Source organism: Colletotrichum abscissum (assembly GCF_030869225.1).
Source record: "Colletotrichum abscissum strain IMI 504890 chromosome Unknown Scaffold_12.1, whole genome shotgun sequence".
NCBI lineage: Eukaryota > Fungi > Ascomycota > Sordariomycetes > Glomerellales > Glomerellaceae > Colletotrichum > Colletotrichum abscissum.
Genome location: NW_026850010.1, coordinates 277210 through 304950, shown reverse-complemented (window position 1 = coordinate 304950; position 27741 = coordinate 277210). Strand labels below are relative to the sequence as shown.

Genomic DNA, 27741 nt, shown 5'->3' with positions numbered 1-27741 from the left:
AGGTATCATCCACCGACGAAGGCGTCACTTTCACCACGCGCTGCGACTTTGATTCTAGGCAACTACAAGATGAGCGCCTCAATGCGGGATTTCGTCGACGGCGAGGCCGAGCTCGATGATGAGGATGAGGAGTCTCTGGATGAGGATGCCGACCCTAGATCTGCGCGCAGAAGAAATGCGGCCCCCGAGGACTCCTCCGAAGAGGAAGAGGACGATGAAGATGAGGAGGAAGCGCGCAAAGTAGGCGATGGACATTCAGATCACGTTGACGACTGACTAATTTTTTCTCACACTCAGATTCGCGAGGGATTTATCGTCGACGAAGATGAGGAAGAGGAAGTAGGTGAGGACGAAGATGCTCACGAGCGAAAGCGGAAGCGAGAGCATCGCGACAGAGAAGAAGAAGAGCGGCTGGACGAGGATGACCTGGAACTTATCGGGGAACAAATCGAGCGCAGAGCACCAACACAGGTACGATGTCCCCATGGACTATCGCTACTGGATGTACTAACGTGTCTGTAGCCTAAATTCAAGCGTCTCAAACGAGGACATCGGGACGAGGACGACCGTGGCCCCGAGCGACGCGGCTTAGAGGACATGTTCTCCGATGACGACGAGGAAGCCAACGATCAAAAACCCTACGGCCGATCGAACTACCGCCCCCAGGCCGACGAGTTCGAAGACTTCATTGAGGAAGATTATCCGGAGGATGAGGACGAACGAGCGCGTCAGCAGGAAGATGCCGAAGTCGCTCGGCCCCGCGACAGAGGAGTTGGAGGCGTCGTCGACACTTCCGGCCTTGATAAAGACGCCTTGGAGGACATGGAGGCAATCTTCGGTAATGGCGAGGATTACGAGTGGGCCCTCCAAATGGAAGAAGAGCAAGAAGACCGCGAACGCGAAGAGCAGGTCATTGAGCTCAAGGACGTGTTTGAGCCTTCACAGTTGAAAGAGAAGCTCTTGACCGACGAGGACAACCAGATCCGATTCACAGACGAGCCTGAAAGATTCCAGCTGGACCGAAAACCGTTCAAGCACTTGCAAATTAGCGCTGAGCAGTTCAAGGAAGAGGCCCGGTGGATTGCGGGTTTGATGTGGCCCAAAAAGCTGCTCCAGTCCGAACTACACGGACCCTTCACCAAGGCGATTGGCAAGGTCCTCGAGTTCTTTGTCGTTGACGACGTTGAGGTCCCCTACGTCTTTCAGCATCGCAAGGATTACCTGATCCATGCCAAGAAGACCAAAAATCCCGACCATCGTGACGACCCTGACGCCCCTGAATGGATTGTCAGCGCAGACAAGCTTCTTACTCAGGACGACTTATGGCGAATTTTGGAGCTTGATATCAAGTTCCGCTCACTGATCGAAAAGCGGAACGCTCTGGAAAAGACGCTCGAGAACCTCAAATCTGCTGCTAGCATCAAGGACGATGTACTCGAAGATATGATTCCCCAAGCTGCGACCATGGAAGAACTGCAAGATTTGCAGGACTACCTCCACTTCCGGTACACCAACGAGCTCAAGGATTTGTCTTTCATGAACGGCAATGGCAATCAGATGAAGCGCCCAGGCTCCAAATCAAATCTTGTCGACAGAGTCAGGAGGAGCAAGGCTATCGGTTTTGTCCGTGCCTACGGTATCACTCCGGATCGGTTCGCCCAAAACACTCTTCGCGAGGGCAACAAGGTTTGGGCCGACGACGACAGCCAGCTTCCTGACGACCTCGCCGACTCCCTCACGGATGAAGAATTCCAAACCGGTGATACTGTGATGTACGCTGCTCGCCAGATGTACGCAGAGGAGCTGTTTGTCAACCCTCGTATGCGGAAGCACTTTAGAGTCAACTTCTATCAGATGGGCGAAATCAGCTGTCGCCGGACAGAGAAGGGTTTGAAGAAGATTGACGAGTCACATCCATTCTACGAGGTCAAGTATCTCATCAACCAGACAATCGCCGACGTTGCTCGCCAGCCAGATCTGTACCTCAAGATGATGAAGGCCGAGGAAGAGGGTCTCATCGAGGTTAAGTTGACATTGGAGAACGACGAGGGCTTTAAGCGCTCGTTGCGCCAAGAGTTCATTTCAGACAACTACAGTGAACTCGCGGATCGATGGAACGATGAACGTCAGAAGGTACTTGATCTCATTGTTCCCCGGCTTTCTAAGATTATTGCCAAGGGCGTCAAGGAGTCTCTCCGGACTGCATGCCAAGAAGAAGTTCTCAAAGCCTGCCGCGAAGAATATTCAAAGAGGCTCGATCAAGCGCCATACAAGCCCAAGGGTATGATTCTTGGCACACTGCCCCGAATCATCACTCTGTCCAACGGAATGGCCGATCCAGCTCGCGACCCTACACTCTGGGCTTCTGTTGAGGAAGATGGCCGGGTCATTGAGCAGGGAAAGCTGGGCAATCTAGCTCGTGACGAGCGAGCTCGCGAAGAATTTGTCGAGATCGTCAACAGGCGCCGCCCGGATGCCATCGGTATCAGCGGATGGTCTGCAGATACGCAGAAGCTTGTGAGAGACCTGGAAAGTCTAATCAGCGAGAAGGGCTTGATGGGGCCCGAGTTCGATGACCCTGAGCTTGGGGAGTATCGCACTGAGCCTCTCGAAGTCATCGTGGTAAATGACGAGGTGGCTCGTCTCTACAAGGACAGCCCTAGAGCAGTCGCAGAGCACCCTACTCTCAGTTCACTCACAAGATATTGCATCGCTTTGGCGCACTACATGCAAAACCCACTCAAGGAGTATGCGGCTCTTGGTAAAGACATTGCATCGCTAGCTTTCCATCCTTGTCAAAACCTGCTGCCCCAAGAGAAGCTACTCAAGCACCTCGAGTCCGCGATGGTTGACATGGTTAATCTGTGTGGTGTCAACATCAACGAGGCCGTGGGCGATTCTTACACAGCGAACCTCCTACCCTATGTCGCCGGTCTCGGCCCCCGAAAGGCCACAAGCGTCATCAAAGCCATCAACGCGAACGGAGGAGCTGTCGGCAGCAGAGATGAGCTGGTTGGCGACCCCGACAGTGGCAAGCTACCAGTTGTGGGCCCAAGAGTCTGGAACAACTGCGCCAGTTTCCTCTTCATCGACTACGATGCGACCAACCCCGCCTCAGACCCCCTTGACAACACCCGTGTTCACCCAGAGGACTACGAGCTGGGTCGCAAGATGGCAGCCGACGCCCTTGAACTTGATGAAGAGGACGTCAAAGCGGAGACGGATCACAATGGACCTGGCGCTATTGTTCGAAAACTCTTTAAGGAAGACGAACAAGAGAAGGTTAATGAGCTTATCCTCGAGGAATATGCGGAGCAACTTGAGCGTAACTACAGCCAGCGGAAGCGCGCTACGCTCGAGACAATTCGGGCTGAACTTCAAGCCCCCTACGAGGAGTTGCGCAGAAACTTCTCAAGCCTCGGTCCGAACGAGATTTTCACAATGTTCACTGGCGAGACCAAGGACACACTCGCTCAGGGCATGATCATCCCCGTCAACATCCGAGTGGTAAAAGATGACTTCGCCATAGTGAAGCTTGACTGCGGCATAGAGGGCCGCATCGAGTCGCACGACGGCCCTGATGGTGTTCGCGTCAGAGGTCTTCTCACGACCGGGCAGACGGTGCAAGCCAAGGTTCTTGAGGTAAACTACAAGGACTTCTTGGCCAAGCTTTCTGCAAGAGAAGCCGAAGTCAAACGCCCTTACAAGCGTCAATTATACCATGGCCATGGCCAGTGGGACGAGAGACTGGAGGCAGCTGATAAGGAAGAACTCCGCGAAAAGGACAAGACCACTGGACGCACCCAGAGAGTCATCAAGCACCCGCTGTTCAAGCCGTTCAACGGATTGGAAGCTGAGCAATGGCTTGGTACCCAAGCCGCCGGAGAGGTCATCATTCGACCTTCCTCAAAAGGTAACGACCATCTGGCTATCACCTGGAAGGTCGCCGATGGTGTTTTCCAACATGTCGACGTGCTTGAGCTCCAAAAAGAGACAGAGTTTTCCGTCGGCAAACTTCTCAGGGTTGGTGGCAAGTTCACCTACAAGGATCTGGATGAGTTGATCCACGAACACATCGAGGCTATGTCTCGCAAGGTGGATGAGATGATGCAGCATGAGAAGTTCGAGAAGCGGTCCAAGACGGATCTTGGTAGGTGCCTCCGTACTTTACTATTGAGATGAGCGACAACTGATCATGCAATACAGAGAAATGGCTCACTACATACATTGATGCCAATCCCAACCGGTCCGCTTATGCGTTCTGTATCGACCCCAAGCATCCCGGTTACTTCTGGCTTTGCTTCAAGGCGAGTCGTGGATCTCGTGTCAACTCGTGGCCTGTTCGCGTTATTCCGGGTGGCTTCGAGTTACTGAAGCAGGCTTACCCTGACATGAGAGCGCTGTGCAACGGCTTCAAGATCCGTTACCAGACCGAAATCACCAAGATGCAGAAGGGCGGTGGTAGATAGGGTCCATCTGCCCATGGCACTAGGCCTTCCGCCCCTGTGATTAGGGACTACGTCACAGCTAGCTCGCCGCTTGAAGGCTGCTATTGAGAGCGGGATGGCAAGAATGGACGACATTTGATAACGATGAAGAAGAAAAAGACTACCTCAGATGTGTGGGCGGTTGGACAGAGGCCGGGTCCCAGTGAAGTAGTGCGTGGAATTGTCTTATTTGGGAACTCCTCGGTTCCCTGGAATCGATTTTGGGGGGGGTTTCACGGAAGCGAACGGGGGTATCACGCATCATCATCATTCATGTAGATTAGTAAAAAGGCCCTTGAAGGTCAAAAAGCCAGTAGACAAAAATTGGAATTCCTCAACGACAATAGTCATCACTCAGCTCAATCATGGGACTTTCTCACATGCTAAACATAAGGTGCCGACGTTAAGTTCTTTAGGGACCACCCTCTTGTAGGTGAAACCTCGGTGTACATCATGAAGCTCGATGCCTTTGTTATTGAAGAGTTGCAAAGCAGCCGGGCAGCTAGCTAAGTTTAATATGTCTCTAAGTCTAAGTTAATGTGCCGATCATGTACTAGTATTAACAAAAGGAAAGACCATGACTGTGATCGATCTCTTTGTACCAAATTACAAACATCTCAGTATACATTAAACATTGTTCAACATCTACACCGTCAACATCGCCGAAAGGAAATAAAGCGTTGTAGCCATTCAAAGAGCCAAGGCGGCGAGGGCACCAATAGCCATCAGCAGGAAGCTGGCACCCGCCTGAACGGCCGCGTTGACAACAACAGCCGGTTTGGTCGGGTAGCTGGCGCTAGAGTAGCTAGTTGTTGATGCACCGGGGGCCGTCCCCGCGGGCTTGGAGGCAGTGAGAGTGGTAGCCTTGGTCACCGGGACGGTGGCATTGAAGCCGGTAGGAGGCTTGGGGATGGTGCCGTTGCCAGAGCCGGAGCCGGAGCCGTAGTTGTTACCACCAGGGGCGCTGGGCTTGGGAGGGACTCCAGACGGGGAGACCGTGGAGAGGGTCTTGGTCAGGCCGAGGGCGGAGTTGGGGCCCGAGGGGGCCGTGGGGACGACCTTTGTCACGATGGGCACAGAGGTGCCGGCAGAGGGAACCGATGTCGTGACGATCTTAGTGGTGACGCTACCGACGGGGCAGTTTGTGACGGAGGGCGGGCACTTAGTGATGGTATAGACGGTGGTGAAGGTGGTGGTCGAGACGCCAGGGCCAGTGCCAGGGCCAGCGTTAGACTTATCATTGGGCTTATCGTTGGGCTTGTTGTTGCCCTTGACCGGCTCGGTGGGCTTGGGAGCAGGGACAGATGAGACGGGGCAGACCGTGGTGTACAGAGCTATGGTCTGCGTCGTGACCTTGCCGATGTGAGCTGGGCAGTTGGTGACGGTGGGCGGGCACGCGGTAATTGTAGACACCTTAGTGGTGTAGACTGTCGAGGTCGTGAGCTCGACGGGAGGAGTTTTTGTCGCAGCCGCCTGTGTCTGTTTGCTGGTGACGCCAGTCTTGGTGCTGGTGGCGTCGCTCTCAGTACAGACATCCTCGTCGGACTTGCTGTTGGACTTGATGGAGATGGAACCGGATGCGCTGGCGGTAGCTGACTTGGTGCCAGTGGCACTTGTGGTAATTGGGCCAGTGGGAGTAATAGAGGCGGAGGCAGACTTGGAGCCGGAGACAGAGGCAGACCCAGACCCAGATCCAGATCCAGACGCTGAACCAGAGGCAGTTCCGGAGGCAGAGGCAGTTCCGGAGGCAGAGGCAGTTCCGGAGGCAGAGGCAGTTCCGGAGGCAGAGGCGGTGCCAGAGGCAGATGCGGTGCCAGAGGCAGTGCCAGAAGCTGAGGCGGTCTTGGAGTCAGAGGCGCTGATAGACGTGTCCTTTGCCGTGACCGAGCCGCTAGCAGAAGCAGAGATGGAGGCGCTCGTTGAGGTTGAGGCGGAAGCAGACGCGGACGCCGAAGCAGATGCCGATGTGGAGATGGTAGTCGACGTGACTGCAGACGATGTCGAAGCGGAAGACGTCGAGGCGGGTGATGTGGAGGCAGATGATGTCAAAGCAGACGACGTTGTGGCAGATGTCGAGGTAGAGGTTGAGATGGAGGTGGAGGTAGAGGTAGAGGTAGACGAAGAGGTAGACGAAGAGGTAGACGAAGAGGACGCAGAAGTCGTCACTGCTTTGCTGCCCTCCTTGAACACACGAATGTCCTTGATCTTGAAATAGGTGTCCTTATAGGCGCTGGGATTCGCCGCGACATAGGACGAGCAGACAGAGTGACCAGTGGACGTGGCGCACTGGTCCTTCCAGATGTACTCATTGCCGGCGAGAACACCGCAGAAGTCAATGTTCAGAACGAGTCGCTGATCGGCAAAGTGGCTGTTGATGTTGCACTTATCATTGGCGATGAGCATGGAGGGAGTTCCCCAAGAGGAGGTATCAGGCGAGTCGGAGCCAATGTTCTTGGGAGCTGCGGAATGGGTCCAGGCTAGGTGCCATGTTAGCTACCTGTTGTATACACATTCGCATTGAAAAGTAGGGTTTGGAGGCTCCTTACCAAAGAACTTGATGTAGTCGTCTGTCCACTCAACAGCATCTATTTCGAAGGATTAGTTGAGACCATCCCAAGACTGATATGCTGGCTTCACTTACAGATACCACCATCGGACGAGCCCCAAGGGTCAGCAGAGGTGGCTGTAGTAGTACAACCCTCATTGGTGTATTGTCCAGGAGCCAGTTGATCACAGTTTGCTGTGTTAACTTTGGCTGTCTGCCCGATTTCACTGATGACACACTGGCCCTGTTCGGACGTGAGGTAGGTGTGGGCAGCAGGCTTGTTGGCAGCCTATCGTAGTTGTTTAGCAAAGCTTTTGGAGTGCAAACATGCAGGCTGTATCCATACCGCGTTATTCCAGCCCTCAAAGAAGTCAAGCTCGCCTTTCTTGGGCCACGGAGAACCGTAGGACCAGCTTCAATGATGTTAGTATAGGGAGAACTGGATGTTCACTCTTGGATGGAGAACTTACAAAGCAGGCCAAGCACCGCAGACAGGTTTAGGAAGATGAGAAAAGCGGGCGACCATGAGAGACTTGTTGTAAATTGCCTTGCTCTCGAGTCTCACACTTGAACGGCCAACACCGGGGAACTCGGTGATGTTGTGGGCATCAGGACCCACGTAGACCTCGCCGTCGGCATTGCTAATGAGGCCCAGCTTCTGGGCATCGACACGGGTGCGATAGTTGATGTAGCCCGAGGTGAGATCGACGTCATTATAATCTCCCGTGCCGTACTTGCTCTCGAAAAAGTCAAACTTGTCGAAGAAGTTCGTCGAGTCGTATGTGTCATCGAGGACGAACTGCTTGGCGACAGCGTCACCAGCCAAGGCCAGGGCAGCCGTGCCTAGGGTAAAGAGTGAAGGTGCCATTATGGCTGTATTATGATTAACCAAAGAGAGACTTTGTTAGGCTGTATAGAGAATAACGAATGGCTTGACGTGAGATACGTCGTTGGACGAGCAAGAGTGCTCTAGGAAATGCTGGACGACACAGCTGTTGGCGGATGTGGTGCGTGAGGTGAACGGGACGAAGCCCATTCTAGGCGGACGAGGTGCCGCTTAAGATGTCCTGCCATCCCGTTGGATGCTTGAGCATCTGTCCCGTGCCGCTGGTACGCAGGCCACTTACACGGCCAGAGGCACAGCGGCACCGCGGGCTAGACGTCCTTGAAGGGCTAAGCGAGGTTCTCATCTCGGAAATATCCTCCTCTAGGGCCCGCTGAACAGAGTCTAAGATGGCCTGTCTGGTCGTGCTGGACTATTCGCCATTGCTGTCTGTGTGCCCCAGAAGGGGAAGGAGGTTTGCAAAGGAAGTCATCTTCGTATGCACGACTCTCATGATGGCTGCCGAGGCCAAGCATCGTGAGGTCAGGGCACCAGCCGGAGAGTCGACCCTGACTACGCCAAATCAGGTGCGGGAAAGGGGCCCAGGAAATTACAGAAATGGGAAAGATTGACAGTGATTGGGGGATCCCACGATGGGTGCCACGGGGGCGTCGAGCGATGCGGCTATGGTGTTAGTCTCTCGACTTGTATCGGCCGATGGACTAACTCAAAGGGGATGTTGGTTGGCGACTATTGTTACTGCGAGGAGCCAGGTGCGGCTGGACTTGGTGGCTTTTTGCGGCTAATTAGGTTATTCCCTCCCCTCGACTCAATGCAGCCGCTCTTTTGGTTTATACGTAATGTAGGCGGGAATAAGCTATAGGTATGCATACATACGATCCTGAGAGAAAATAAGGGTTCCTCAAATTTGTAAAGTACCGTGCATTATGCTCACAAGAGTAGACTGCGGCGCGGTATGAATCCCTAATTACCCACTGGATCCTGAGTCGTTTGCTCAATCTTACATGGCTTTCGCATGTCATGAATCCTTTAGTTAGCAATCGCGGCCCATCGCGTCAAAGTCCGTGTGACGAGCGGCAGGATTCTGTTTCCCACGCTAGAGACTTCAGGCGAAGATGGAAATGCCATTCTCAACTGCGATGCTATTCTCGGATGTAGCTGAAGACGACAAGCATCGGTGCGCGAGTATGGCGATGCTTGGCAGGGTCTCAGCGCTCAGGAGTGGGTATGTGGAAGTCATAAACACCACGGAAAAAGGGCTCAGAGTGACCCCATGATGAATTTCGTGGGTGTTGCGGGGCTTCTCTTCCTACTTTGGCCTATGCCGAATCGGATACAGACGCCGAGGCAGTAAGCATCATTCAAGCCCTTGTTGGTGAGGTGAACCCGGCGACGATAGCCGTAAACCCGCGTCGTGCCAGGATCTTTTCATGAATTAGACGTCGACGTGCGGCACAGAGTAAGCAGATACGCATGAAATGGATCTTTTGTAAGTCACCGCAGAGCAGTTGTGAGAGAGCGGTGGACGATGTACATATTGAACCGTGGAACTTTGGTGACCCCCGAAGAAATTAAATTTCTCGTTCACTTCACCCGCTCGTCGCGATTCATGAGAACCAGCCATGTGGTAGCCCAGCACTGGCGCATCAAGTACTCTTCTACTAGAACCAGTTGAGAAGTATGATACCCCGGCTCTGGCGCTAAAACATCGTGGCGGAACTGGAACCCAGACGAGGTGGGAAGAAGTAGAGGGGCATAGGGGCAGCAAGTAAAATACAATCAACACCTGAATGGGAGTAATGTCGAAAAGAACATTGACGCCACGCGCTGCACAGAGGAGCGTTTGATTAAGCAATAGGCATTCACTGGTCCAGAACCTGAACCTGCCGCGTTGTTCAATCTAGGATTGCGGGAATTGCCTTGGGAAAGAAGGCCATGACTGGGAGACATCGACTTGCCGCACACGTGGCTTTGTATTTTTTCTACCGAGGACGCTGAGAGGCGTGGCGGTAGCAAATATCAGACCAATCCGTGGTCATCTGTGCCGCGGCGGTTCTATTTTGCGACTCGACTCGGCACAGGTTTCCTCATTCCACCCACTCGACCTCCCTCACTCCTGGGCAAAAGGGCGTGAAGGTGTACGGCAAGTCTCTTCGGCGGAAGCCGTCCTGTTTCCACAAACGTGATTCTATGACTCGAACAACAGGCCTCTTGCTGCCGTAGGAGCCTGCCTCTTTGATCTCTAAATCTGGTGGTCTAGCATTGCGTAAGCCTTTGTTTTTTCCAAGCGTTATCGTTAATCGCAAAAGAAGAAAGCCCCGATCGAAATATCAGACAAAGTTGAGAAGATATATATAACGCGGTGTTTGTCGGCACTGCACCACTGGCTCTGGGACAAGCCCTTCGCCTACAGGTGCTCCGCTGGCCCCGCGTGCGTCATCATGTAGAGGGGAGTACACTGAGAAAGAGGAGAGACCACTTACGCTGAAGTTGATGTTTTTTACATGGGTATCTTGTTTAATGTGTTGGAAACGTCCTCTGTAGATTCATGTTTCCGGCCTGAACTTGCCACGCTTCTCCTTCATGGCATCGACCTTCTTCTTGTCCTCGTCGAATCTCTTCAGCATAGCGGCTTGTTCCGCCTTGCGACGCTCGCGCAGTTGGAAGCGGTAGAAGTCCGTAGTCTCGTCCTTCTTCTTCGAGGCCCTGTCGATCATCTTCTGTCGGGCTTCTTCGGCCTCGTTCTTGTTGGCCGGAGCAACACGGCCACCGCGGACAACTGTGACGAAGCCGTCCTCGTCTGGCTCATTGCGCAACCTCTTGGCCATCTCAGCCGCTTCCTTCTCCTTGCGGTTGAAAACGTTGAAGAAGGCGTGAACCGACTTCTGCGTTGCCGCCTTGTCACAGCGCGACAGCTGAATGTGTGCAGATACCCATTCGGATCCAAGCTCGGGCTCATCCTCGGAAACACCCTGTCCCCAGACGGGAAATTTTGTCGTCTTGTTCGCCTTCCTGATAGCCTTGAGCACGAGCTCGACGCTCTTTTCATCTGCGAAGAGAGCAATGGCGCTGCTACCGCTTTTTCGCAATCTTCTCGTCCAAGTCTCGGGCAGTCGTGCGATTTCTTCCTCCCGGGCTCTCTCTTCTGCTTCCTGTTCGCCGCGCTTGCGCTTCTTGCCTAGACCCATAATCTTCGCAGCGTTGACTGGGTCGACAGCTGCGGCATTCTTCCGATCATCCTCGAATGCAATGCTTTCGAAGCGACCTGGACCAACGAGAGCGGAGAAAACTTGGCGAAAATGAGCTTCGGTGCTGTCGACGGGGACGTTCTTGAGAAAGAGACTTCGATCATCGATCTCGGTCGGGATCCTGGGCGCATTTCGTCGAACGCGGATCTCGTGAAGAGCGGTGATGGGGCACGAGGGAAGTGCTGGGAGCTTCACTGGCAAGAGAAGGAAGCCATCCCCTTGGGACTCGGCGGTTGACATATTGGCAGGGGATCGGCTCAACGCGAAGAAATGTTGTCGTCCTATGGAAGTAAGAGTGAGCAGCTAGAATTCTTGTCGGATCGATCGAAGCCAGCCTGAGAAAAAAGTCAAGGTGGGTCTTTGATTATTATCAGAAGCTACCATCATTGGCCTGACCCAGCTGCATGGCCCGTGCTCTATACCCCACCACTCTTATCAACGGTAAGGGCGATCGACACCGAGCTCGGTGAGGTGGCCGATCTCTCTCCGTCTTACTTAGTTTAGGTACTAAGGTTGTTTCTGTTGCACTCTCTGAGTAATTGAGGTACGGTGGCACACAACGCTCTGGCTTTAACACTGTCTATTTTGAATCAAATATGATGTGAAATCAAAGTGAAGTTGGACATACTGTAGCAATCTAGCAGAGAGCGTGTTAAGACTGGTGTTCAATCAAATCTCGATTGCTATTCTTCCAATACCACGACTCACGCAACTCAGCATTGACTCAAGTTTGTCGTCGCCAGATAGAGCTGTGCCTCTGTGATCGACTCGACCGCTCTTAAGCGCAACTTTGCAAGTTCCACAGTTACCGACTTCGCAGCTACTCTCCACATCGCCCCCGATCTCCCGCTTAAGTACTTCCAGCAGCGTCTCCTCCTCGCCCACCTTCAGGATCTTGCCGCCTCGATTCAGAACCTCTGCTTCAAATGGGTCTCCCGATGTGTCGGCAGAGAAGGCTTCGTAATGTACGTCGCCCTCATCGAGACCACAATCCTCTGCGGCTACCCTTACAGCATCGGTCATTCGCGTAGGTCCGCAAACGTAGACGTGGCTGTTCCACTTGAGCGTCTTGATGATCTCGGTGATATCCATCCTCTCGCCTTTACTACGGTCGTAAAATCGAACACTACTCCCAAGAGCATCCAAGCGAGAACGAAACGGTATATCGTCGTCCGAGCGAACGGCGTAGTGCATCTCGAAATTGTAGTGGACTTCGTGGTAGGCCTCGGCAAGGACCAAAAAGGCGGTAATACCGATACCTCCCACAATGAAGACGTGATTGCTTGAGGCACTGGCAACTTGTACGTCGGTTGTCATTCGCCCAACCTGAAGGATGTCGCCTACAGACATAGAGTTGTGGATGTAGAGGGATCCTCCACGGCCCTTATCCTCGAGAGCAATGCCGAGCTCGAACTTGTTGCGGTCCCCGGAGATGACGGAGTAAGACCGAAGGAGGCCATTCGGAAGTTTGAGCTTTGCGTGAGCCCCTTCGTTGAGATATTCTGGGTTCTCGATCGGGTTGATGGCTTCGAGGACAAACGATGAGATTCTCGAGGTTTGTCTTGTCTTTTCGATAATCTTAAAGTCTCTCCACTGGTCCCCCTTTTCCCTCTTCACTTGAGCTTTAGCCTTGGCCACTCGTCGCTGGAATGCGCCACGACTTTCCTTGCCCATGTCTTCAATTGATGCAAGTTCCTCATTCATAGCCGCGTCGGTTTGGTTCCGGTGCAGGTACTCCTGAACCCTCTCAATAGTCCACTTGGGCCACTTGCGCTCGACGAGCCTAATTTCGTCGCCAGCCTTGACTGTTCCCTCCTTCAAAACACGATAATACCAGCCAGTCCTACTAGACTTGAACGTCGTAGGCGCAAAGTTCTTTAACTGGAAACGATGATTGAGCTTGTAACATGGTTGTCGTGGCAAACTGACTTGGAGCACGACTTCGGCACCAACGGCGATAACATCGCCAATGCAAACGTTGCGCTCATTCATGTGTCTGGTGACAAAGTTTTCGCCAAAAGCTCCCGGTCTGAATCTGTCCGCTGCAATTGGATGCTCTGCCTTCCAACCAGAATAGTGAGAGGAGCAATCTGGACTAAACTTTCAGAACTGCGTCACGAGGGAAGAACGCCTGAACCAGCATCGCAATGTACTCACAACCGTGTATCGCCTTATCCGGTCCACCATGGAAAGTTGGATCATGCTCATCCGCATCGAGTCCGAGATATGATACGTGAATGGGACCATGCCTCAAATCCTTGTCGATTCCGGATGTGACCTCTAGTCCAGGCATCTTCTTCATCACGCTGGTGCGAACCTCCAACAGAGTGTCGCTGGTAAAAGGTGACCACAGGTCAATTTCTGCGGTGAGACTCATGGCCGGTGAATTTCGAGAAAATAAATGCAGAATTGTGTGTCTCGGAAAGGTTTAAAACATGAAAGAGGAAAGTCGCAAACCAGGATTGAGGATCCTACCCAGCTAATTCTCATTCGGCAGCATGCTACTTTTATGCTAAGGACAACAGTGCGGATGGCCATTGCGCACAGTAAAGAGCTGTGCCCTTGATGCACAGCATCGAACAGTGTAGAGGAGTACTGGAATGAATTTTGGATCTTTTGTAATAGGGAGGCTCCCTCATAGCTGTGCCATAACGAACAATAAACCTGAGAAGCACACATGAGGTAATCTGCGTCCGAAATATGTGTGAAATAGACTTATCGATCCCACGCTACGATGATAACAAGCTGAGAATTAATTATGTTTGGCTTTTCGAAGCAACTATACTACTGATCTATTTAGAGACGACATAATAAACGATGCTTACCATATACTATATGAAGAGGACTGCATATTAACAATACCCTAATAAATCTGAATTGCTAGGTACCGAGGTACCAAAAGAAAAGCCCAGTTGTAAGCACTAAGGCGGTCAGATGCCGGGGTTCACCGGGCAAATCCCCGGTGTAAAAGACCCACAGCTCCGGCACCAAGAAACGCAGGGGGCCAAGGTAGTACAGATAATGCTGAAGACATGGGCTGAGGTCCTGTAGATTTCGACCTCCTTGAAATGTAAGGCTGTCGACCGTAGAATCAAAAAAGCACCGGCCGTGTCCCTGCTACCAAACTAGGCCCAGCGGATGAAAGGCTGACGGCGGCGTCCGCCGGGCAAACTAATATGGTTGGGGATTGCTTCACTTGGTAAAACCCTCTGCTGGTAGTATGAGCGAGATGATGGGAAAGACATATGCACTGTTACCTCTGCAGAGAACTGTTCTCAGTCTCTCATCTCCTTGATTCGCATTGTGTGACACTTCCTAGAACTAACGCACTCCCTCAGCCTTTCCACCTGACTGCAGGATCGAGATGGCCTCCAATAGAAAAGCGCTCGGTTTGCACCGGCAATTCACCACCCTTCATCTTCCTAGTCTTTGATAACATGTGGATCATTCGTGGACGATCTGAGGGCCTCAAAGTTGATGGGAGAGTGTTTCGTGAGGCTGTGGCGTATCCCAGAGAGTTATTTTCTCCAGATATTCTACCATCGCCTCGCTCTTCGAACCTGGCCTTAGGGCGATAACAGATCAGCGTGGCTGGGCCCAAGTCAGCATCAAGATCTTGGGCATCAACAGAAACCGGACTTACGCCGCGTACGAGCTGCTAGTTGTGTCGGATTTTGCACTTGTGCGAACACAGCATCACCGAGAAGGCTCGATAAACCAGCGAGCGGAACGTGGCCGGTTCATGGGAAGCCGACAGTACCACTCTATCTATGATGCAAGACCTGGCCAGAATGCCTTCGAAGGCATCATTTGATGACGCCGGTTGGTAGGACAATACCCGGCGAATAAGACATTGCCACATACGTTGTCTAAGCCAAAGGAAGTCGGACAAGTGTTATCGCTATTGATAGGTCAGCCAGGCCGACATTCTTGAGGCTCGGGTGTCCGTATAAGGACATTGTGATGGAAACTGTCGCATCTGACATGATGGCTCAAGTTGTGGATCGCTGACGATGTGAATCTGGTGCCCATAGCACATGAGTCGCCTTGAGCCAGCCTCGTAACTGCCACGCATGACGAGCTGAACCTCTAAATTTGCAATGTCCTAGTAGTCCTTACGGAACAAGACGACGAACGGGCGTAAATTCTAATTCGGGAGATTTCGTGACCTTCTAACGCGACTTTTGGTCAGGCGACGATAGCACGAGAACGACGACTAAGGCATGCAGATGATGGAGTCGCTGAGAATACATTCGTTCCACCAGAGTAGAGTAACATGACTATACAAAGGCCTCACGTGAGCGGTGTGTCATCTAAGCAGAGACGGACCTCAGCAGATACACTTTACGCACAAGGTGGCTAAGTATGGAGAGTGTTAATGGCAACTGACGAGGGAACATCGACCTGCACAGTCTTCGTGAAGAGCCGCGAAGCAGAGCCGCATCAGTCTAGGATCCAGATCGCCGTCACATAGAGCTCACCTTGATTAAGGCAGTGCGGTCACACATAGACGATGATGCGGGTGATGAGGAAAGTTTGGGAGAGAGAGTAATATTGGTCTCATCGAGGAGGAGGAGAATGGAGGCTCTTTTTCAGTCTTTTGATTGGTTGGAGTGCACTTTAGTCCCATTCCTGCAATCAGGTAGGCATGTACGTGCTAGCAGGGAAATGCCAGTCTCGACCGGACAGGTTGATAAATCTCCACCCCCCCCCCCCCTGTACAGCCTGATTTCGAATTGAGCCGCATGCTCGTCAGAGAATGTGCCCGGCAAGGCTCTGACATACTTGTAGGACATCATCGCATCGCATCTCTGTGTCCGCAGTTTGCCGAACTAGGTATCACTGAAATGACCGGCTCTCCAATACAAGGGACCCTGGTACCTGTACGACTACGTTTCCCCCAATGCTTCTACATTGTCACGCCTTTTGTTGCACAAGACCACATAAGAGAACGTGAGAAAACTCGGTAACCACAGACTCCCATAATACACTTCGAGGGACCCAACAGGCATCCCCTTCGCTATGTCGCCGTATATGTACTAAGACAGACTGCACAATGGTCCGATGTCGCTAGGCTAGCGTCTTCGAGCAATTTTACTGGCTTCGAAGGGATTCTACCATACCTAAGCATAGGTAGGTTGGTCTTGTCTTGGATCTAGAGGGGGGAGCGGCGATATGCTCTTGGCCAATCCATGGGTCTCAGGCGGGGGAGGGGTGCGTGTATGTGGAAGCAGAGCCTCAATGGGTCAATGGGATGTGGTTCTGTCCTTAAGTCCCTTGGACACTCACCTTAAAACAAGCAAGAGTCGCCTTTCCCGATGAATATTTCGACCTGCATGACAAGTGGTCGCCTTATAGTCAGTTGCCTTAGTCTGGAGTAGCACCGATTTCCTCCGCCGGCTGGCTCTCACCTGACCACCCCTCCCTCAAGCTACCTTACGTTACCTAACTTACAACCCCCAGGTTGCCTGATGAATTTTTGGCATTCGATCCTTCGTCCTATCACAATAACTCCTTGACCGAATGCTAGAAGGACGGGTTTATGGCAGCCGTCGACTTTGCGAGAATGCAAAGGCTGCCTATCGAGATCATGACTTACATCGCAAATTCTTTGAATCTACATGACATATTCAACTTAAGTCTCGTTTGCCAGCAATTCAGGTATCTCGTGGACAATGATGATATTTGCCGGGCCGCTTTGGAGGTGAGCATCGCTTCAACAACAGTAATCACCCCTGGGCCGCGCTGACTTGGTGGCTTAGACTCATGCGCCGTATTCAGCTGATTTCCTAGCTGCCCGCTCCTCTAAGCATTATGCTCGCTGCTTGCGGCGACTGGTCAAGCTTCGGGACGCTATCGCCACTGCCAAGCCATACACCACAGCTCTAGTAGCTCATGCAGTTGACTTCATCTACTGTAACGGCACGCTTTGTTATACGGAAAGTTACGAGGTTTTGCGCCTCCTCAATTTGCATGCCTCATCGGACTCGGAAGACATCATCGATACTCGAATTCTGCTCCAATCTGTTCCAGGGGCGAATCTCGCCAACAGCAAGTACAAATTCCGTCCAATACACTTCGCCCATGGAGTATTGTCTTGTCTTTACAGCCCACCCAAAACTGAAGGTTACAGTCGCCTCGTCGTCATCAACTTGGAGAAGAGGACGCTTCTGACAGCCCAACGTCTCGAGTCAACCTCCAAGCTATTTGTACGCAATAACCAAAACTACCTCTACTATGGCACTCACTCGGTGACTGGGGATGATGGATTCAAACGATGGGTCCTACGGCGATTTGATCTACGGACCAAGCAGTGGATACCTGGTCACTTGGATCTCGAAGACCTAGCTGGTTCAGACATCGGAACTACCGTTTGTTTCGAAATAATTGATGACTATTTTTATGGCTTGTCTAGCCTGAACAGTTTCGAAGTATACGAGACGGATTCGCTATCGTATTATTACGGGTTTCGGTTGCCTGTGGGCAGTACTCAGCCCGGAGACATGCAGCTGGCGTCGAAAGAGTCTATGCTGAGGCGAGACCACAAAGACGGCCCGATAGATGATCGATGGAGTACTTTGCAGCTCGCGAAAGACTTGGTCACGGGAAACATCATGGTGTCTGAATGTCGAAGGGAATGGCTCGTCAACGAATCTTCCAGCGCGAGAACAGCATATCGAAAGGAGATAATTTTTGCCGCTCCCGCTGACCCTGGTGAAAGAGATACCGAAGCTGACACACACCAAACCGTTTATATGTCAACCCCGCGCTGCTCATCTGCTAAGTCAGTCACATTGGAGAAGCAAGGGGACACAACCTACGTTCACAGAGGCGATGACGGCTCAACATCGCCGACCATAACATTAAGCCAATGCTTTATACGTTCTTATAATCAGTCTTGCGAGACATTCATCGACCTGGTAAACGATCCTGTCGCTACCGAATCGATGACGCAAAGACCGCAAATACGTTCAATTTCTCGTTTCCCCCAGAGCGGAACCGGCCGGGTTCCGAAGGAGTCACCAGCTGACATTTCTGCTCAGGTCTCTCACCAGACCCCTAGGCCTAACGAGATCTCATCGTGGCCACCAGAGGTCGACGTGAGCCAACGAAATGTGCATCTTGACGCATTGGACAACATACTCTATCCCAAAGGCCAAATTACATTCGGTAACATCTCGGGGGTAATGGATGAGCGCTCCTTGGTATACGCCATTGGGCAAAGGGGATCTCAAACCAGACGGCCTTTGGTCTTCATCTGTTTTGACCCTTCCATTAAGCTCACCGGACTCGCTCGGTGGCCTGGCGGCCCAACAAGACCACCTTGCAACCACAAAGCGACAGAAGGCGACAATGCGAGAGATCCGGGGCCCTATCCTACGCCGCAGTCCCTGCCGGTGTCTGCTCCTGGTTCGAGAAACTCTTCCTTTAGTGAAGGGTTCATTCCTGACCCGTCACAAACATCTGCCAACGTGCAGGAGGGCATCGGCAGACCAGACGCGCCATCCTGGATAAGAAGAGCCTCGGCCGCATATTTACAACCCACATCTGCTCTTGAAAATCCTGTTGGTTTCAACTTTGCGTTTTGCAAGGATCACTCGGTCCCGTGCCGGTGTTGCTGATGAGAGCCTGCCGCGGGCAGCTCTATCAAACGTTCTAGACGTCTTACTAGCATCCCTCACTGGCAAGATCTCATGCTGGCACTTTTTCAACAGGGTTACCAAGCTGACGATCCCGCATAAATTTTGTATTTTGCTCCATTCAAAGACGCGAAAAGTTGTGGGACGGAGGGTTTCGGCCGACGACAACTGCACCTACTTGTATGCCAACTTCTATCGTTAGTTACTGCAGGCAGCCCACTGGAGCTTCACAGTAGCGTCCGCCTGGATTCTTTGCTTTTGTACTTGGACAGGGGAATGGATGTCGGCTGCCTTGTTTTCTGCTCAAAAGCCCTTGTTCACCCCGCTCAGGAAGGATGTGGTTCGCACGATGGGGACTCTAGTGTAGAGTTGCCTACGGAGTACCCCGGTTTCTACCAAGGGGCTCTCACTATAAGCGAGCTAGCCCGACCCCCGTTCTAAATCTATCTTCATTAATTACTCCGTATCTTACATTTATTACTTCGAGTGGTATCAGTTAGCCAGCGAGACAGGTGAGAGGCCGATCCTTAGCGTGTGGGATTGAGCAGGAGCTGATCTCCCGTTGGACGATACTACCATAGGAGCTGATATTCCTTCTGAGATCTTACTACCCAAAGCTTTTCCCACAGGAAAGCGACAGCTGGCCTACCCTGCCAGTTTTCTCCCGCCGATTGCCGATACAAAGACGGAGTTGTGAATACCAGCAGACCAATTGAGGCAGAACCCGTCGATAGGCTGCTCGCCTCACCCAAGGAGCCTCGCCCCGTTGTCCCACGTCGAACCTGCACTTTGACAAACCAAAACATAAGGGTGGATAGGGTCGAGCTGCATGTCCCAAGCCCCGAGACTGGCTTAATGACCAGCCAAAGACGCAATGGTACCCTCGGAGTCAGGGGTCAACGGGCTTCCATGGGTCTTGGGCTCCTGGGGAAGAAGAGGTCACGCTGGCCGGCAGCTTATAGATGCATACGTAAATATGATTCTACCAGACCTCGACAACTTGCATATATATCCCAGTGCTGTTTATGCACCCTGCCGATTCCGAAAGGGCTCCTCTTTCTCAAATTGAAAATTACAATGCAAAAGGGCGCCCCGTGGACCACGACTGGACTGTTCAATCTTCAAAGACTTGCCATTCACACCACCGCCGGCCGGGATCATACATGAAGCTATAGGCAGGCTGAGCCGCAAGCGAACATGTTTGTCGAGGATCAAAAAAAAGGGGGTGAAATACCAAGAGGAGAGTGAGCCTCATTTCTCGGATCTCCCCCGCCTCCCTGTACTTCTGATACGAGACATTTGGGAACTGTACAAACCAGTAAAAAGCAAATGGCCAGCTCTCTCATGTGGAATCACGCAATACTTACAGCACGCCGATGATGCTCGCAGAATTGAGAGAGCTCTTGTGATTTTTGACAACACAACAATTGCAGAATCGTTTGAAAAAGGCGTAGTAGGTATGGGATCAGAAGGCCATCCTTTGCTATGCCACCGCCTCCGATGCCGGTCTCTCTACACCGAAAACCTGGAGAAATAAAAGTGAGGCGACCAACAGACTCGTGTCACATGGACACTTCTCCCAGGGTAAAAGCAAAGCGACGTCTCTCCTCAGCCTTTCTCCCACCCCTCCTCCCTTCCCCTACATCCAAGTTTCCCTCATTTTCTCTCCCTTTGCCTTCGCTCCTCTCTCAAGTGTTTTCCGACTCGAAATAATGGGGCAGTCCCTTCTGCGTACGCCGAAGATCCCAAATGCAAGTATTTCGCGCTTCCCTTTCGATGCCCTAGCAGTTGTTCATTAATGTGCCTCTGCGGCACAGTGTATTTGGGTGAAGATCACGGGTGTCGATCGTTATTGGTGGGTTGGGAGTCTCTATTAGTCGCTCCCACTCAATTCAGTTTCACGTAATTCCCTGCGCGGAGAAAGTTAGTCTTTGTCTCTATTCAAGTTTGTGCTGGCCGGTGACGAAAACTCACCTGGGAATTGCCCAGTCTTTCCGTTCAATCTACCTTGCCACCACTCATTCTCGTTCTTTGTTCTGCTGATGATCTCGATGACATCGCCCGTCCTGAAGCTCAGGTCGCCCTCAGCTTGTGCAGCGTAGTCGTACAAGGCGGTGACATGTTCGGCCGCGGGCGCTCCGCTGAGTCGGCTGGGTTTGGGCTTGGGCGGAGGAGGCTTTGACTTTGCTGCGGCAATAGCGGCGAGTCCTCCGCCAGAAGTTCCGTTCGTGGGCGGAGGAGAGTATGGAGGGGGCGGGTTCGCGTCGGCGGTTTCTCCTTGCTTGGTGTAGCCACCGTACTTTGTGGGCGCTGCTGAGGTTGTGGAGGCAGCTGAGGAGGAAGAAGGTCCAGCGGTAAGCAGGTGTTGAGGCTTGCCCTCGATTGCGGGACGGCCGCCGTATTTTACCGGACGTCTCTGACCAGTCGTCTTGAACTTCACAATGGATAGTTTCTCCGCCTGCTCTTGAATATCACCTCGCTTCTTGTGGAATGCCTCAAGTACGTCGAGCGTTAGGTCGAAGTAGCCGATGTCGCAGTGTTGCATCTTCTCGTGCAACGTATAGAAGATGTTGAGTTGCATGTAGTAGAAGGACTGGAAGAGAGGTTGGATGAATTGTTGCTCGAGCGCAAACAGGCGCGGCAGTTCCTCCTTGAGAAGATCGTTGAAGTAGTTGAACTCCTGAGTCGCCTGCTCCACGTCGTTCTCCGCTTTCCACAGAGCCTTTTCATCCTTGGCATTCCGATCCTTCTTGTCCTGCAGCTTCTTCAAGGTTTGTCTGTGTCGGTCGTAATCGAGCTTCTTGTGTTCGCGCTTCGCTGCTGACTTGCGAATGACCTTGACGACATCGAGGAGTTCGTTGGCTGGGCGAATAACCCTACTTTCTATCATCTCCAACTCTGGCGCAAGAGTCTCCTGCAAATCCTTGACGACAGCCTCGTACTCTTCGCAGGCACGGATACCCTCGGGGTTGCCGCGAACCTCCAAACTGTCGGGATCCGACATGCGACCGGAAATGGGTTTGTAGATTTCGGTCATGGCCTTGCTGAATTCGATCTGATGGCTGAGCATGCCGTTGATGGCGTCGAAGTATTTCTTGGACTCATCGTGCAATCGCTTCGTCTCGGTTTCCAGCTCTTGAAATCTGCGCTCGGAATCGATGTAGACGGCATCCTTTGTGTGCTCGCCGATATTGAAGCGCGACTTGAATTGCTGGGGCGCCTGTTTGTCGTGGAGAAAAGGAGATCAATAGTCAGCCAATTTTTGTGTTCCGTCTTCACGTCACCACGCGGAAGGCACGGGAGGACCCCTCATTAAGTGGACACACGTACCCGAATGACGCTTTTCTGGAAGCCCCGGAAGCTCATGGCGGGGTGATTTTGTGGTGGTGATGTATCGGATTAGGTACTTGAAAAGTTCGTGCCAATAAAGGGTTGAGAAGGTGGTATCGTAGGCTGAAGGTTTTGACGAGGGTCGTCGCTGCTTGAAAGTTGAGGGTATTCGACGTCCAACCTTATGAGGTGTGGGCTCTCGCAACCTGATTGTCGCTGGTGACGACGTAGGCGTGGCTGTGTCAGTCAGCTTCTGCGCAGTGTCGCTTGGCTGTGGCGCATGAGGTGCCGAAAGACAGGAGCTAAGGCGCTACTATGCAGAAGCTAAGGTACCTAAAGTAGGTGCCTGGCGGGGTCAGCGGGAAGAACGGAGCACTGCGACGTGGGAAACAGATGTTTCGCGATGATGACGCTGCGATTTGTGGATGAGAGAAAGAATCTCAGAAAAGGGTTGGAGAGAAGGAAGGGGATGGACTTGAGGATATTCGGAGCTTCGGTTTGGGAAATTGAACAATGCAAAAGGAAGAAAGGCAAGTGGAATACAGTTGCTCGGTCGCGGCGAAAGCGGTGGAAGAGCAGGGCGACTCCGAGAGCCCGTCTCTGCAAAGATCCTCGTCCCCAGTCCGGCCGCATTCAGCATTTCAGCAAAGACCCAATTCACTTTGTCCAAGTCCTGGGAGGCCTGCCCGTTTACGTTTTGTTTAGCTAATCATCCTTGAGTAAGACACATCATGGCATAGGAAGGTAAGGACCAGGTAATTAGGGACCGTCCCTTTGCAACCTTCGGCTTCCCTGCCGCGCCCGCCTGTGCTTCTTGACCCTACGAGGCGCGGCCCAATCTTGGGCTGCTGCTTTTTCGGGGGTGTCGGTCCTGACAGGTGCCGTAGCCGAAACCGCCTCCCAAAAAGGACTGCAGCTGAATAGAGAACGTCATCCCAGATCTGGCCAATCACGGCCCGTGTGTTTATCCCCGACCCCGAGGCGGTCTCCGATGCAATTTGTCACGAAAAAAAACTATCCCCATCCTGAGTAGGGTAGCTTCTCCTCTTTCTAGAATTTCTCTTTTCCTTTTCCTCTCCCTGAAGCTCGCGTCCCTCTTCTTCCCTACGCCATCAACATCAAACACATCATGGCTAGCATCACATCATCCGCCTTCAGGCAGGCAGGTCGCCTTTGCCGCTATACGCAGGTGCCGGGTGTTCCCTCACGAGGCATTTCCTCATTATCAAGGGTGGCGGTTGCGCCAACCCACAGATTATCTCAGCAGCGCAGATACGTCTCGGAAACGAAACGTGATAATGCACAGGTTAACATCGAAACGGCCATCAAGCTTGACAAGAAAGACTTCATCGATGTTGTCCCTCAGTCTCCCGATGCTTCAAATGTCATGGTTAGCCCCATGGCTGAGGTCCTGAAGCAAGTCACTACGATGGAGGAGGGCCAGCGGCCCATCTATCTCGACATGCAAGCCACGACTCCCGTCGACCCTCGCGTCCTCGATGCCATGTTACCGTTCATGACTGGTATCTACGGAAACCCACATTCGAGAACGCACGCATACGGATGGGAAAGTGAGGAAGCGGTCGAGGAGGCTCGAGGCCACATTGCGAAGCTTATCGGTGCGGATCCCAAGGAAATTATTTTCACGAGTGGCGCCACCGAGAGCAACAACATGAGCATCAAGGGAGTCGCAAGGTTCTTTGGCAGATCTGGAAAGAAGAAGCACATTGTCACTTCGCAGACGGAGCACAAGTGCGTTCTTGACAGCTGCCGCCATCTTCAAGATGAGGGCTTCGAAGTTACATACCTCCCGGTCAAGAACTCTGGCTTGATCGACATGGATGAGCTAGCTGCAGCGATTCGTCCGGACACTGCCATTGTCAGCATTATGTCTGTGAATAACGAAATCGGAGTTATCCAGCCATTGGAGGCCATTGGAAAGCTTTGCCGCGAGAGGAAAACGTTCTTCCACACCGATGCTGCACAAGCTGTCGGAAAGATTCCCATGGACGTCAACAAGATGAACATCGACTTGATGTCTATCTCCTCACACAAGATCTACGGCCCCAAGGGCATTGGAGCTTGCTACGTCCGCCGCCGGCCCAGAGTCAGACTTGACCCTATTATCAGCGGAGGCGGACAGGAGAGAGGTTTGCGAAGCGGTACTCTCGCACCGCCACTGATTGCTGGCTTCGGCGAGGCGTGCCGCATCGCCTACGAGGAAATGGAGGTATGTTCAAGGTTTCATTCAGTTCCCTTTCCCCAGCCTACCCATATGATGATTCGCTCCTACATGCATGGCTTTCTGAATGTCCCGTGACAAGGACGTCCATGTTGAAAAATAGCAACCTGTCTGACCTTATCCTAACCCTTCTGCTCTGTTTATGGTATCCTGCATCTATACACAGCAGCTAACAGTTTTATCAGTACGACTCGAAGCGTATCAAGTTCTTGTCTGACAGACTCCTCAATGGCTTGTTGTCGCTGGAGCACACCACCCAGAACGGCGACCCTGAGCACTTCTACCCTGGATGTGTCAACGTTTCGTTCGCCTATGTTGAGGGCGAGTCTCTCCTGATGGCCTTGAAGGACATCGCGCTGTCTTCTGGCAGTGCCTGCACCTCTGCATCACTGGAGCCCAGTTACGTTCTTCGTGCTTTGGGTAATAGCGATGAGAGCGCCCACAGCAGTATCAGATTCGGTATTGGCCGTTTCACCACCGAGCAGGAGATTGACTACGTTCTCAAGGCAGTCAAGGAGAGAGTCGACTTCTTGCGCGAGCTGAGCCCGCTTTGGGAGTTGGTGCAGGAGGGTGTTGACCTCAACACTATCCAGTGGAGCCAGCACTAAGGGCAGTATGCTCGACATGATGCACACCTGCCCATCAACACCTGCACTCTTCAGCACTCGACCCTTGTGAGCCCGTTGAGGATCTTGCAGGAAGACACCCGAGTCTTTCTTACCCGGAGTAGCTTGTATTAAAACCCACATTTGAGATACCTTAACAGCCAGCCTTTCGTTTTTGCTCAGGGATATTGGAGTTGGGATCGGGGACTACGGAGAGTTGAGATACTGGTCGGAAAGACCAGATGCCGGCAAGAGCCGGCACGGCGGCAATCGGCTGTTTTTATGAAGAATTTGGCCTGTATACTACGGTTGTGAGCGACCCCAACAAAAGAACTTCTCTCAGCATGAATCACAACAGAGAAGCTTCGAGCTATGGACAAACACGCAAGCGAAAGCTCCGTGTGCTAGCCGACGGTGTCGCCTACAAGTGACAGTCTGGCATACCTTGTGTAAGCCTTGACATGATTCCCCAGGTGCCACGGTTCTCTGCAGGAACATCAAGTATGTCAAGAGTGCATTGTGTCAAGCCGCCGATCAGTGTAAGCAAGCTACATGAAGCAAGCGGAATGTCATCGGTTGTCCGGCTTCTTCAGCGGTCTAATGCAAGGATGAATTTGCTCGCACTACCTACGGCACGAATGCTATACTGATACCCTACTTGCTCAACCACGATGGCATAGACAACCTAGGAGGCAGGCAGATAGGCGTTGTCATTGCGGTATGGCCATGTCTGGCAACTTGCAAGTTGGGGGGAACAGCTCTTGCCAAGGCGGGCGGAAGATGTGCATCATCAACCATTCCTCAAATGGTAATGCGTCGGAGAGGGAAGGTCCAGACTGGTCCTCATTACGTCTGTTGTGGGCTCACATGGCCTACCTTACGCAGTATGCAGGGCGTCTCATGTTTCCAGACGAAAAGTGTGAAGCCTGAAAGTGTGTTGGGAATTTGGGGATTTGGGGGGCACGAGGAAAGGGGCGACGCCGCGACGATGGCGTGGTCGTTAGTCCGGAAGGCGTTCAGTCGCAAAATGACATCATGGAAGGTGCGCAGGGTACGAAGCTGCCCCTCCATCCCGCGTTTGTCCTCCACAATGACCCAAAGTGGCCCCCTCCTCTGCTCTTGCAGCCACAGGCACCATCTCCAAAATGACATCACACCTCCAGCTTCGTCTGGCAAATGCCATCGCGGTTGCCAGAACAATGGCGATTCACATGCTCCCTGCCTAAGAAAGTGGAGGAGTCTGGTCGTGGTTCTCTCCATTCATAAATACCATCCATCCTCCTCAGCAACACTCTCTTTCCTCTCCCACATCAACAATTCACATCATCCATCAAACGCAACCTACAAGCAATACACATTACTCAATCAATCAGACTCATCAGAGCAATCAAACCACACCATATTCACCATGGCTGCCAACAACGACAACACTTCCACCCTCAAGTCGTACGTCGACTCTGCCACTGGCGCTGCCCAGAATCTTCTCGGCTCTCTTACCGGCAGCACTGCCGATCAGAACAAGGGAGAGGCCAAGCAGGACAAGGCACAGCTCGAACACGATGCTTCCCACGCTACTGCTAAGATTCCCGGCTTCACTGCCACCGCTGGTGGTGTGACCAAGGACGACCCCGATCGTGCTGGCGGCTCCTGGAACCAGACCGTCGGCTCTGCTAAGGAGACTGTTGGTGGTCTTGTCGGCTCCGAGGTAAGCTTGTCTACAAATCCCACTCCCTGTTCCATAAGCACCTAGCAAGCTGACAGCGTGGCTACAGAACTTGAAGCAGCAAGGTCGTGAGCAGAACCTCCAGGGCCAGGAGCAGGAGGCCAAGGGCCAGCTCAACGATTATACCTCTGGCATTGGCAACCGTGTCCAGGGCACCATTGGTGGTGCTGTCGCTGGCCTTACCGGCGACAAGGCTGGCCAGGCACACTACGAGGGTCTCCACGACACAGGCAAGACTCAGCAGCGTGGTGCCGAGCATGACATACAGAAGCAGGCCGAGGCCAGACAGCACTAAATCCAGCGCCAATTGGCGTGGAGCATGGCAGGATTGAGGACGCAGATGGAATTTGATACCCCTTGCACGAAAATGCATATCCCCAGATAGTCCTGCAGGTAGAGATGAATTGACTCATCAACCTCACTCGATCGTACCTTTTTTGATGTGATAATACGTGACTTATAAACTCAATCCAAAAGTGAGCACCCTCCAGAATATGTTGGCATCTAAAGGTCTAGATAGGGAAAGTGGATCTGGGGATGTTGACATATTCTCCACTGCTCCGTATTTCCATGCAACCTGGGATTAGATAGGTCGGCGAGGTGGTTTACATTCGCTCCGATATGTCTCCTGCTGCACATCTTGATGATGGCAAACCCGGGGGCAGGTTTGGGAGTAGACTGATTTTCACATTAAATCTCAATGTCGATGTTGTTCGGCTTGTCCTCCCGAACTTAACTTCTGCCTGTATTCTGGCCGCCCCAAATGGTTACCTTGAGCGTCCAATTGTTGTGGCGGCTTGGCTAGCAACTAGCACTCATCATGCACCTACCGGTGATCCAGTGAGCTAAACCTCCCCGCTGACCTGAAATGCAGAACAAACGCAGCGCAAGCGCAAGGGTTAAAAGTCAGTAAGCCATTCAACATACAAGTGTCCAGCCTCTTACATGGCTGGTGCGTGGAGCCAAACAGAACCCGCAGGTTGCAGTGTTCGGATGGCACATTATGGCGCTTCCAAAGTATGTAAGGTACCTGACTGAAATCAAGGTACTGGAGACAAGCGAACACACCTGCAGCTG

At 52.5% G+C, this 27741-nt stretch overlaps 7 protein-coding genes across 7 annotated transcripts; 4 read left to right on the top strand and 3 right to left on the bottom strand.

Annotated features, from left to right (window-relative positions):
* Positions 1 to 69: 69 nt before the first annotated feature.
* On the top strand, positions 70 to 4469 carry CABS01_05873 (SH2 domain-containing protein; the record flags this gene model as incomplete). Its single annotated transcript, XM_060539241.1, has 4 exons — positions 70 to 240; positions 298 to 471; positions 523 to 4150; positions 4207 to 4469. 4 exons carry the CDS (start codon positions 70 to 72, stop codon positions 4467 to 4469), a joined length of 4236 nt encoding a protein of 1411 aa, XP_060404636.1.
* Positions 4470 to 5177: 708 nt separating this feature from the next.
* On the bottom strand, positions 5178 to 7900 carry CABS01_05872 (beta-1,3-endoglucanase; the record flags this gene model as incomplete). Its single annotated transcript, XM_060539240.1, has 5 exons — positions 5178 to 6964; positions 7034 to 7072; positions 7129 to 7321; positions 7379 to 7445; positions 7503 to 7900. The coding sequence occupies 5 exons, from the start codon at positions 7898 to 7900 to the stop codon at positions 5178 to 5180; spliced, it is 2484 nt and encodes an 827-aa protein (XP_060404635.1).
* A 2522-nt stretch (positions 7901 to 10422) lies between these two features.
* On the bottom strand, positions 10423 to 13501 carry CABS01_05871 (MOSC domain-containing protein; the record flags this gene model as incomplete). The annotated part of the gene is made up of 4 exons (XM_060539239.1): positions 10423 to 11405; positions 11753 to 11761; positions 11934 to 13214; positions 13282 to 13501. 4 exons carry the CDS (start codon positions 13499 to 13501, stop codon positions 10423 to 10425), a joined length of 2493 nt encoding a protein of 830 aa, XP_060404634.1.
* Positions 13502 to 16714: 3213 nt separating this feature from the next.
* On the top strand, positions 16715 to 18746 carry CABS01_05870 (F-box domain-containing protein; the record flags this gene model as incomplete). The annotated part of the gene is made up of 3 exons (XM_060539238.1): positions 16715 to 16828; positions 16887 to 17495; positions 18168 to 18746. The coding sequence occupies 3 exons, from the start codon at positions 16715 to 16717 to the stop codon at positions 18744 to 18746; spliced, it is 1302 nt and encodes a 433-aa protein (XP_060404633.1).
* Positions 18747 to 20651: 1905 nt separating this feature from the next.
* Positions 20652 to 22130, bottom strand: CABS01_05869 (BAR domain-containing protein; the record flags this gene model as incomplete). The annotated part of the gene is made up of 3 exons (XM_060539237.1): positions 20652 to 20674; positions 20739 to 21984; positions 22095 to 22130. 3 exons carry the CDS (start codon positions 22128 to 22130, stop codon positions 20652 to 20654), a joined length of 1305 nt encoding a protein of 434 aa, XP_060404632.1.
* A 1093-nt stretch (positions 22131 to 23223) lies between these two features.
* Positions 23224 to 24944, top strand: CABS01_05868 (cysteine desulfurase IscS; the record flags this gene model as incomplete). The annotated part of the gene is made up of 2 exons (XM_060539236.1): positions 23224 to 24324; positions 24522 to 24944. The coding sequence occupies 2 exons, from the start codon at positions 23224 to 23226 to the stop codon at positions 24942 to 24944; spliced, it is 1524 nt and encodes a 507-aa protein (XP_060404631.1).
* Positions 24945 to 26349: 1405 nt separating this feature from the next.
* CABS01_05867 (uncharacterized protein) lies at positions 26350 to 26959 on the top strand (the record flags this gene model as incomplete). Its single annotated transcript, XM_060539235.1, has 2 exons — positions 26350 to 26646; positions 26714 to 26959. The coding sequence occupies 2 exons, from the start codon at positions 26350 to 26352 to the stop codon at positions 26957 to 26959; spliced, it is 543 nt and encodes a 180-aa protein (XP_060404630.1).
* Positions 26960 to 27741: the final 782 nt, after the last annotated feature.